Consider the following 12,359-nt stretch of genomic DNA (forward strand, 5'->3'; position numbering starts at 1 on the left):
AACATTACAAAGTTAGTATCGGGTATGACCTCCCAGAGAATTAACACAATCCTGGCAGCGCTGAAGCATAGACCTGATCAGCCTCTGGATAGACTGCTGTGGGATGTTCTGCCACTCTTCATGTGCAGCTGCAGTCAGCTGGAGAAGGTTGGCTGGTCTCGGTTGCCCCACCAGTTGGCTTGAACAATGTAACAGTCAGCATAATGGTCTTGAGCCGGTGTGGTGACCCTCTGCCTTCCAGGATGTGGCCTGTCCCTCACAGAGCCAGTTTCCTGGTTTTTCTTGACTAGTCTGCTAATTGTTGAAGTAGCACATCTCATTCTCCGGGCAACTTCTCTCACAGACAGGCCCCCTTCAATCATACGATAGCAACCAGGTGTACTTAATTACTCAAGCAGGGCACAGTCATATCTTTCACTGTTCTTGTGCTAATTAAAATCACATCTTTTTGAATGGCTATTTATATAGCTTCTTAATCAAGTAATTTTGGCAATTTTAACTCAACTCAAATAACAAACACTGAGCACCTATCATTTTATTTTAACAATTTGCTTCTAAATATGCAATTCTGGCTTACCACATTCTATCCCAGAGCAACCAAGGTCAACCTTGTACCCCCATTTTTAACGTTCAAGTGGTCTCTACAATATTGAATAACGGGACAGTAGTAAAGAAGAGTGTAACACGGGCTGTTTGAGAATTATTTGAAACCCTCCCAGATTGAGTGTTCGATAAATAATTGAACCAACCAAAGGGCTGCAGTTAAAATGCTGATGTCAGCAATTCGTTGCAGCATTCCGTGGTGCAGAGTAAGGGGCTGTTGCAGCGGTGTTTTTGTGATCACATGCACGGCTGTGTCGGGAATCAAGATGCTGTCTCTCATCAAGGGTGTTTCGTTGTTCTCTTTGTTGTTTCTCGGCCTGGTCTCCAGAGTTCATGCTAAAAGGAGTTTTAGATGTCCTTCTTCATGCACTTGTACCAAGGAGTCTATTATTTGCGTCGGGTCTTCCAGCGTCCCACGGGCTTTTCCAAATGACATAAATTCCTTGTAAGTACTTACAACCCTTATCAATGAATATGGTTACTCTGAGGATGTTTTTTATTATAGATATATATGGTTTTATTATTATTATTATTATTAGTCCGTGGACGGCTTTGTGTGCTTTACAGCTTTAGAGAAGCAGTCATGGATCATGGGGGTTTGTAAATGCACTTGCTTGGGAAACACGTTGGAGAATTATTTATGAATAATTAATCTAATAAAGATCTAACGAGAGACGTCAAATATATATATATATATATATATATATATATATATATATATATATATATATATATATATATATATATACTATATATATATAGAGTTTATTACCTCTCAAAAATAAAAGTTGATTTAGGATAGCAAGTTGCCCTACACTACAAGGACTCAGCTGTTTCCTGAGTTGCACAGTGCTATCCATTATGTATTTTTATTCCTGTGCTATTTATTATATTAAATCATTATTAACATAATCTATAACGAATTAATTATTATACAACCCCGTATTATTGAAACCTTGTTTTTTTTATTTTGTATTCTTTATCAATTATTAGAAAATGTTTATCTTTAATAAATCAATATATTGTCTGTGTAATAGATTGGGGCTAAAGATAATCAGCGTTTGTTGTAATATTTTTCAGGAGCGTTGTAAATGGAACCTTCAACGAAATCAAGGAGGGGATGTTTTCTCATATGCCTTCTTTGCAGTTGCTGTAAGTGCCAGCTTCAGTACAAAACCAAAAACATTATGTAAACAGAAATTACAAAATGTATGCGTAGTATTATTTGTTTATGGGGTCTGTCTGTGTATCGGTACTGCCTGTAATGGATGTCATTTAAAAGACGATGAGGCCTGAACTGAAATCTGCAACACGCTTCATTTAACGTATTCAGTTCGTATTTGTAATGCGTAATTAAGATGCATGCCTCCGTTCGTTTCCAGCCCTTGTGTGTGTTTGAGAAGAAAATGAGAGGGAACAGCTTGATAAATCTGTTGAGTGAAATTACAAATTCGGTTAGCAGAGAGATGTGTCTGGATTACCATTTAACTCTGTGGTGTTTTTATTTTATTTTTATTTTTTCTATGTTTACACGTAAATTACCCCTTTTATATAGGGGTTTCAGATGGATTCAAGCCAATATGTCGTGAGATGTTTGACAATTCTGTACTTACCTTACTGTAGGTACTGTAAAAACAGTTCAGTAATGCACGCTAAATGCCAGTTTGATCATATGTCTGCATCTAGGAGAAAACAGCTTAATATCAACTATACAGACAACTGTGCCTCCTTGATGACTTTTTATAACGTCAAACGTAAGGTTGTATAGTTAAAAAACAAGAACTGGACTATTTTTAAGGAATTCTCAGAGGTGTACCTGATGTACTTTTCTTTGTCATTTTTCTGTATTTTATTTTACAGACTTTTGAATTCAAATGCATTTTCTTCGATAAAAGATGATGCCTTTTCCGGGCTTCTACGCCTGGAGTATCTGTAAGTCGTCGATGAAATATTTCAGCCATTTATTATGAAAGAATGCAGCTTGTTTGTAAGTAGCCTAATTGTAAAGCAGAGAGAGGACAACTGAGAGGATTGTCACAGTTTAGAAGTATATACAGTATGGATAGTCAAAGGTAAACTCAATTTTCTCCCTCTTTTACCACTGGGTGGCACTGTTCACCATCTATTGTTGGAGTATTTTCTACATCAGGGCTCATGTTAGATGTTATATGTTTCAGCCAGCAACAAAATGAGGCAGAACATAAGTCTTAAGGAAAGGAAGGGTAAATATGGACATCATGTCAACACGCAGCTGTGTTAACATCTGACACGAGAAATGTCAGATAACACCACTTAATGTTATAAACAGTAGAAATAGCGGGGTAAATGATTTAGTTCAGTTTGAAACCTTTTACCAAGCAAGCAACCTGCCAGCAGACAATAACCTCATACAATCTTAAATTTGACATCACTTGTATGAAATGAAAATGTACTGCAGTGTTGCAGTATAGAGCTATGTCATAGAACTAAAGACTCAGAGGACTATAGGTACTGGGTGTTGTTTTTTGTTATCTATGCAAATCCTACAAGGAAATTAAGGTAATTCGACTTCATTTAAGTTTGATTTTTAGTTTTTGGGTGATTTTGGGCAAGTCTTTGTCCGCTTCCAGCTAATCATAGTGGATAGGAGGCACTGTGTGTTATTTGCACATGGTCTCAAATCCTATTAAATACAACATGTGAGTTTAGTAGTCTGAAGTTAGCCGTCAGAGAAAACGAGTCTGCATCACAAAACCACAACACAGTTTGGCACAGTAATGACGCGAGACAACTGGTCTCAAAATATAGTTGTGTATGTATTTACAATCAAATTGTTTGTAACCACATGTGGAATTACAGTGCAATTATAATTAGAGGCGACTTCATACAGTATTGCTATTAGAACACACCTCATCTGTTTTAAAATGTTTCATTTGGACAGATTCATCGAAAACAACAAAATAGAGGCTACCTCTAAACATTCATTCCGAGGTCTTCGGGATTTAACACATCTGTAAGTGTTTCTTTTTTTCTAAAGGCATTTGTTTTTAAAAGTAAACCGTGACATTTTGGCAATATTTAATGTGTTCCTGTTTTATTGGCTTTTCATTTAGGTCCTTGGCTAACAACAATATCAAATTTTTGCCAAGGGAAGTCTTCAGTGATTTGGACTCATTAATTGAATTGTGAGTCTAGATATTTTACACTAACTCTATAGAAAAAGTCATTGAGAGTATTAGAATCAGGGGGTATAAGGAGGTATCTGCCCATCTACATGAGCATTTTCATGTGACTGCTAGCACTTCTTTTGTGATTACTGCCATGGGGATAGTTAATGTCCTAAGCAAACTTTTTCTCATTAAAATACATTGCTCCTGATTTTTTTTTTTCACTCTGAAATCAAATTTAGAGACTTGAGAGGTAACTCTATAGAATGTGACTGCAAATCCAAGTGGCTTTTAGTCTGGCTGAAGACTACCAACGCTACTGTATCTGACGTCTACTGTGCTGGTCCAGCAGAACTGAAGGGCAAGAAGCTCAGTGACCTTCAGTCTTTGAACCACGAGTGCACATCTACAGGTAACCTCACAGGTGCCTCACAGTATATGCTGGGTTTGAACCACGAGTGCACATCTACAGGTAACCTCACAGGTGCCGCACAGTATATGCTGGGTGTACTGTACTTGATTCTGAGATGGTTTATAATGTTTACTTGGGCCATCACTATTCCTTATGTTATTTACTGATTTATTCATTTTGCAGACTTTGTCCTTCACCAGACTCTGGCTTTTCAGTCCTTGTCAGTAGACACCTTTGATTATAAAAATGATGTCTATGTAGCCATTGCACAGCCGAACATGGAAAACTGCATGGTGCTGGAGTGGGACCACATTGAGATGAACTTCAGAAGTTATGATAACATTACAGGTAATCTGAATTATTGAAACTGATCTGTATACAGCAATGTCTCACCCAAAAGACAGATCACAAGGAGGTTAAGTGACTTGCTCAGGGTCACACAGTGAGTCTGGATGAGCTGGGATTTGAACCAGAGACTTCCTTGTTACAAGCCTGTTTCTTTAACCACTGGACCACACAGCCTGCAGATGATTTTACATGCATTAGCATGTATAGCTTAGCTACCCATGAGGATTGCATAGCACACCATGTGCACTAACCACCACATTTGTGCCTTATCTGCCCTACTTGAGTGTAAGGATAATTAGTTTTGCTGCATGCTCACAGTCAGAATTTTAAAGGGGAAATTACTATCCAGCTGTCCTTTTCTGACCTTTGCAATGCAGATACTAAAGTGGGCCAGATTGGAGTCATAATATGAGTCATGCAATCAATTGAAAGCATTGCAGAACAATATATTTAACAGTGTGCTGCCCTTACAATGAATGTGGAACATTTATCTCATTTTAGTACTACTGTATATCTCATGATGGAGTTATGGATGAACTACCTGCAGTATGGATATAAAAATAACAAATACTAACAGTTTCTCTTACCCATAGCTTTATTCTCCATCCAAAAAAGAACGTAATGTAATTCCAAAGAGTCTGTGATATTACAGTGATGTTTACAATGAGTCAGTCGTCATTTTATATATTAATACATTAATAATATTTGTTTTGGGAAGACTCAGAAAAATTGGGACAACTAGCCTCTATAGAGCCCAGTGTCTCCAGCTATGTATGCTAGGTTTATGAGTGCTTCATCTGTCCTCACCAACTACTGTAACTGTGATTGATTTAAAATGTTTAATAAACTTAATATTGATCATTTAATATTACTACTACTTAAGGTTTTAATTCACACATCTTATGCCAGTGAATACAAGAAAAGTATTTTACCTATGTGCTTTATACTGAGCTATCTCCTCAATTGATACTGCATTTGTGCAATTTATTCTAATTGGCAAGTAGGAGATCAACCTTAAAGCAGTGAGGCTTACTGAATGTTCCTTCTTTTTTCTTTTCTTAAGGACAGTCAATAGTTGGATGCAAAGCCATCCTGATCGAAGACCAGATCTTTATTGTAGTAGCACAGCTATTTGGGGGCTCCCACATCTACAAGTATGATGAAAGCCAGACCAAGTTCACAAAGTTTCAGGACATTGAAGTTTCCAAAATCTCCAAGCCTAATGATATCGAGGCCTTCCAGATTGACACAGAATGGTTCTTTGTGATAGCAGACAGCTCCAAAGCTGGGCTGTCCACACTGTACAAGTGGAATGCTAAAGGATTCTACTCCTACCAGTCCCTGCATGAATGGTTCAGGGATACGGACTCAGAGTTTGTTGAGCTAGACGGAAAGCCACACTTAATACTGGCCAGCAGGTCCCAGGTACCCGTGATCTTCCAGTGGAACAAGAGCTCTAAGAAGTTCACCCAGCAAAGCGAAATCCCCAACATGGAGGATGTTGTTGCTGTGAAGAGCTTCCAGATCAAGAACGAGCTCTACTTGGCCTTGACCAGGTTCATTGGCGACTCCAAAGTCCTCAAGTGGAGTAACAAGCAGTTTGTGGATATCCAGTCTGTGCCCTCTCGGGGCTCCATGATTATGCAGCCCTTCTCCTTCAAAGAACGCCACTACCTCGCCCTGGGAAGCGATTACACCTTCTCGCAGATCTACATCTGGGACGAGGAGAAAAAGCTGTTCGTCAGATTTAAAGAGATCTACATTCAGGCTCCCCGTTCCTTCACAGCGGTGTCCACAGACAGAAGGGATTTCATATTCACCTCCAGCTTCAAGGGATACACTCAGATATTTGAGCACACCATTGTTGATTTAAGCTTGTGAATACGAGGTGTACTGTAATAGGTAAGCAAGCAGGCAAATGTCTTCCATAGCTCAGAGGTAAAACTGAGACCACTAAAACAAGCAGGTTAACTCCATTCCATCTTGCGCTATTTTCTGACTTGAATGGGTTTTTAATATGGCATTATCAGGTATTTAAATCTATTGAGTATTGTATGCATTTTTACTGATCTGAATTGATTAAGTTTATCCCAGGTAGCACTCTTTTAACTATTTCATAAAAATTAAATCCTGAACTAGAGGAATATAATCATAAGACCCATTCGTTTTTATTTAAATCACCTGGGGGAGAAATGGTGATATTGTATTGCCTTATATCTAAAAGGGTTGTGTGTTTAATTCCCTGTAGCATCAGTTATGCAGGACTGCTTGCTCATGAAGATAGCATGCCAAGTCCCTATTGGCTGCAGTGCTGTAGGTATTGCTTCAGAAGAGCAGGTGCCTGACAAGCACTTCTTCATTAGACAAGCCCACACACCCAATGGAGCTCAAAGAGGAAAAAAAAACAGAAACTATGCAAAAGTAAGAACAGCATTGTAGAGGAAATACACTTTACGAGAATAATTCCAACACCCCCGTTTGATGACATACCTTTAATGGATAGATCCAAGCTCTGTTGTTGCCATGCAACATTTATTATCCATTTACCCCAAATCAGCTCCCTTGGTAACTGCATATATTGGGATCCCTTAATAGGTAATCATCCTACTATCAAAAATAGATAGAAGACTTTTAAAAAGCAATAATCCCACAAGTATAGGCCCAGATGTTACACATTTACTGCAGAAAGCACTCTTTATTTTACATCTGCAATTTTCTAGCCCAGTGTAGTTCGGAAACCACAGTAAAATTGTTTGCCATTTTGCTCATTAGCTACGTATATTTGTAAAGTAAACAGGTTCTCCTCTATATACAGAACATCATTATTCTCGCATGGATCTGTACCATACATTCAGTAGGTTTGTAGGTTATTAGGATTTTCTCAACCTATTAGAAATATTAATATAATGTTCTCAGAATATTGATCTGTGTTGTTTTTCCATGCCAGTGAAATGTTGCACACAACCCAGATATAAATAATCTGCAATACTTATACTACTACCAATATTTAATTATACTACAGTACTGTATTTAACAGTACCACCTAATCAAATATGCAAGTTGTATGAGATTTTTTGTATATATAATAATCTTATTGAATGTTAGCCTTGTAGATATAACTGAAAAAGAGAATAAAATGCTGATGATAAACAGAGCTGGTTTCTTCTCGCCGTGTCACATCTCCTTCTCTTTGTCTGTATTCTCACTGTCTGAAATGCATACTCTCACCTGTCGGAAGGATCACGCACACACTAAGATACGGTTTCTTTCTTTCATTCATCTTTTCTCTGGGAGTTTGATTATGTTGTTTGCAACCCAAGTCAAATCAGTCTTCTCAATCATAAGCTCCGAGGTAAAACTTCAGCCAATCTGTTGATCTCTGATGACAGCCTTAGCTGAAATGTTTGACTGCTTGGGTGTCTCCTAAGTTTTATTTCAGAGACTGACACACCCCCTGGGCGAGGCAGACCAATTGAGTTGGAGGCAGGGAGTAAATATATACTTCTCTGGCTTTATACAACAGCCACTGCATTTATACAACATACATTATGTAGCATCTCAAGGTGAAGTAATTACTGTATGGTAAGAAAAATGACAAATTCCACATTCTAATCCAGTTAGTTCTTTGATAAAGATTGATGTAGAGTTTTTTTGTTTTATTTTAAGAGCTGCTTGTCTGAATTGGTGGGTTTAGGACTATTTTCACTGACTGATAACTAGTTATTTCAATATCCCCGTTTTCACTGTCCCCTCCAATAATACATGCAGCTAAATGAGTTTGTGAAAACCTAGTTGTAATGATGTTATTTCCTTTTATAATCTTTACTGAGTTTCATTACAGTCTACTGAGAAAACAAAAAGAACAGAAAACAGCAATCCAAATCATTAGAGATGAAAATAGAATAATAACATACAAACACAACACAAAAAAACAAACAAGTATCCCTGAGTGGCTTCCCTGCTAAGCGTAGAGTGCAAGGTGAGTCCTTCAGAGAGGGGAGCACAGGTTTGCGGTCTGGCTGTGCCAAGTTGCCGGCCTTCGCTGGGGATTCTAAAGGAAGTGTTGCGTTTGCTCTGGCACTGCTGTGGGCAAGGGAGGCAAAACCGTCAGGGACTGTTTCTCCTTATCGCGGTACAGCGAGCCATGCTACTTAGGCGCCCAGTGAACTCAGGCAGACTTTTAAATTGCATTTCCTGCCTCAAGATGGCTTCCCATGTACCCGCATGGACCTCTCAGAACTGCATGTCCCATCATCCTTATATGCCCTTTAAGGTAAGAGCTTCCTTAACTTGACATTATGCATATTAGTCAGAAACTACATACATAGAATTAATATGTGTTTCTCTCCTATTCTCTTCAGTCACTGTCCATGGTTTACAAATGCCTGTTAAACATTGTGGCCTCTCTTTCAATGTTTAATAAAATATATATGAACTGGATATTTTGTGGAAAACTGGTGTCCCTTGTGTTGATATAGTGTCCTCCAGGGGACAATATAGCCCTCAGTCTGGCTTTGGGCAATACAATCCCCTGCCAGATATCCCCCTCTGGGACAAGCACTTTCCACTTTACACCTCAACCCCAGTCCATATTTGCATAATTAAACAAACCTTGGCAAACAAGGTCCATTTCCATGAAATGATCTTATCTGATTTCAGTTTGTCCATTATGAAAGCAGCGCTGTGTTCTGCTGACAGCATGGTGCTGTCCACAAGCCCATTCATCACCCAGTTCCCTTGTCATTTTTCTCAAATATGAATAACACAGGGATCAATTCTTTCTGTTACATGGACAAATAGGAACCCCCTCATTTAAAACAGTAGCAATAAGCAATTTGGTGCATGTGAGAAATAACAATTTGCTCCTCAGTTCTTTGTCAGTTCTGTATCTAAATGAAAACAAATGGCACACAAATGTAACAATTTTTTTCTATAACCATTAGAACTAAATGATATGAACTAGTAGTAAAGTTGAGATAAAGACTTCATTTATATATCTGAAAACTATCTAAATCCTTTAGCTAAAGTCAGACACAAATTACATGTCTAGCTAATACACAAATTATCCAACACCTCTTAATTACTCCATTAGTTTTTGGCTATATCTTGTGAACAAAGAGGTGAATATGGTCACTACCAGAAAATCACCTATTAATGTGTTGCCAGTCGGGGACCCCATACTCCAAACTAAAGTATTTTCAGGAACAGCTTCTATTAGTTGCTTTGCACAACAGCTAGCTATTTCCAGAAACTGAAGAACAAGTTATCATTTTAGCGAAGCCATTATGCAAAGTGTATACCTGCACTTTAAGAATAATCACATACTTCAGCTAAGTGTAAACTATGCCTATCAATGTGTATAGTTCCCATTATATGTATAGTTACAGAGATTAAAATGATTTTAATTACTTTGTTACAGGGACTTTCTGTCACCTAGAGACTTGGTAACTTTTGTTTAGTAAATCTAACAATAAAGCTCAGGAACTAAAAAAGCAAATTACATTTTTGCTTATTAACAACAAAACTTCACTTAGCAAGACAGAGCAATGAAACTTCATTTAGCAAAACAGATCTGTACTTTTAAAACAGTGAATACATTTACTCAAAATCAGCTTGTAATGTTTTGAAAATGAGGCCCTTGTTTCAGGTTAACATGACCAGGAACAGAAAAACACCCAAATAATAGCCCCCCCACCCCCCATGTATGGGTTTCAGTACTTTAGTCACTAAAACTGGCCTTAAAGTAAGAGCACACTGCATTGCAGAGACACAGTCCTTGGCTGTTGTGAAGTGACAACAAAGGTTATTATTTTCTGAAAAGGACACATCTTCAGGCATTTGCCAAAGCCCTAAAAGTCAGTGGTAGGGGGGATAGAACAGTTATTTTTAGGAAATGAAATTGCTGCAGAATTTGCCTGAGAAAATTGAGGTGCATGAACAATACGTTGCTTTATGCAAAGCTATAAATAATGCGACGTGTGGGATTGCAGTGGAACCTTGAGAAGAAGATTATATAATTCACTTAACCAGGTTATGTAGGTTTACATCTCTTTTACATCTTTTTTCACATGCAAGGGTTCTTGTAACCACGTTTTATAACAATTTGATAAGTAATAATGTAATGTCAATTGTTAAGATGTACACTTCATATATAGAAAACGTACATGATTTCTCACTGCTGCAAGTAGTACAGTAGTAGAATCTATTAGTAGTAGAATTGTACCCATGTGGCTTATAATAACACTAAATAGGCTTCATCTAAAACTTTATTGCTGGAGAATGTAAACAAATAGAAATATGTTTCTTTCTGTTACTATAGAGTGCATACTGCATACTGTAGATGTCTACACCATTAAATAATGTAAAAAACTGATAGCATTGTGTAAACATGAACAAGATTTGGGGACACTGCAGCTTTAAATGTTATTCCAGGTTTTAAGTCACATGCCTTGACACTAGCAACATTATCATTGCCCTCCCTTTTCTTTGGTTTCGGTTTATTGCTTTTGTACTTCTTTTTTTTTTGGCAAGATGCAAAGAGCTGAGGCTGTTATTTTCACACAGAAGTTATATCCTCACAGTGGCCTGTCCCATGAGAGCCAGCCCTTCAGAAGCTACAGACTGAATGTTTACAGAATGTGTTTGTTTAGCTTCTTCTGTTGCCCGCTGGGTACTCCACTCAGAATGCTGGGAAAAATAACCCCTGAAGAAACCAAATAAAATGCTGTATTGCTATTGCACAAAAAGCTAATCCAAATATCTTATGACTGGGTATTTAAGAAGAGCATGTACCAGTAGCAAAAGGTCAGGCAGATTTTTTTTTTTTTTTTTTTTTTTTTTTTTCAATTTTCTTATTTGTGTTGTTTCTACTTTTCCAAGTAAAATTGAGTTTATGTATTATTCTCCCACATGCTTACTAAAAAATGTAAGTGAGCAAAATCTCATTAAAAAAAAAGTCTTTACAGTTAAACAAATTGCAGAATCAGCCAGCAACGCAAGATGGATTCAAATCATTCTCACATTTTAAGAGTAATGCAAAACAACTGTAGCATACAATACAGGCCTCATGATCCACAGTAACAGATTATAAAAAATAGACTGGGTGCCTGTCATATGGAATCATACAAAAGGGTTTAACTTGTGGAAGCTTTAAAAGCAAACGTTATTTTCCAAGTGTTGGATTGTTATTGACTGGCAATTTTTTAAGTTTAAAAAATATCTGGAGCTGACCGATGCGAGAAACAGTAATGCCAAATAACATGAAGATTTGACTTTTAAACCTAAGTCTAGGTCAGTAGATGAAGCATGTGGACCTGCCCATATTATCTTAGCACTTTTTTAAACATGTTTTCTTAGCACTGAACACACTGAAGCTGTTGCATGCAGTAGTTCCCACATTCCACCCATTAGGTGGCTGCACTGCAGTGATGGCTGAGTGATTGTGACAGAGAGCGAATTAATCCAAGTCAACAATCTCCCTCCAGACCTGTGAGGGCGCTGTATAAGAGAAACAGTGTGCCCCCGACTGGAGAGTTTGGCAGTTCATTCCAGGGAAGTTGGCAAAGCAATCTTTTCCTTGGGTATGGTTACGACAGGACCTGGAGGAGTAAAGCGAAACCGGGAGTGTTTACTGTTCTCTTGTCTGTCTGACTGACCGTTGTTATTTGTCATTGTAGACATCTAAAATCCAGGACCTGTCGCTATTAAGCCAGCATCAAACTCAGACTTCACTGCACCATTGTATTCACTGTTTACACATTTACAACAACACTTGCACCCGGAACACTCACTGTTAGACTGGTGAACGTGTGGGTGTTTGAAAGTGTGTGTATTATTATTGTGTGTGTAGT

At 37.9% G+C, this 12,359-nt stretch overlaps 1 protein-coding gene across 2 annotated transcripts; it reads left to right on the forward strand.

Annotated features, from left to right (window-relative positions):
* Positions 1 to 484: 484 nt before the first annotated feature.
* Positions 485 to 7,655, forward strand: LOC121329725 (leucine-rich repeat LGI family member 2-like). Of its 2 annotated transcripts, none has more exons than XM_041275440.1 (8): positions 485 to 1,048; positions 1,684 to 1,755; positions 2,464 to 2,535; positions 3,524 to 3,595; positions 3,696 to 3,767; positions 3,992 to 4,221; positions 4,345 to 4,509; positions 5,573 to 7,655. In XM_041275440.1, the coding sequence occupies exons 1-8, from the start codon at positions 768 to 770 to the stop codon at positions 6,388 to 6,390; spliced, it is 1,782 nt and encodes a 593-aa protein (XP_041131374.1). In that variant the 5' UTR covers positions 485 to 767; the 3' UTR covers positions 6,391 to 7,655. The 2 variants fall into 2 exon arrangements, with proteins under 2 accessions (XP_041131374.1, XP_041131380.1); XM_041275446.1 differs by having other exon boundaries at positions 487 to 1,048; positions 3,992 to 4,161; positions 5,573 to 7,654.
* The last annotated feature ends 4,704 nt before the right edge of the window (positions 7,656 to 12,359 follow it).

The sequence above is a fragment of the Polyodon spathula genome, chromosome 2 (genome assembly GCF_017654505.1).
Source record: "Polyodon spathula isolate WHYD16114869_AA chromosome 2, ASM1765450v1, whole genome shotgun sequence".
In the NCBI taxonomy this organism is placed as follows: domain Eukaryota; kingdom Metazoa; phylum Chordata; class Actinopteri; order Acipenseriformes; family Polyodontidae; genus Polyodon; species Polyodon spathula.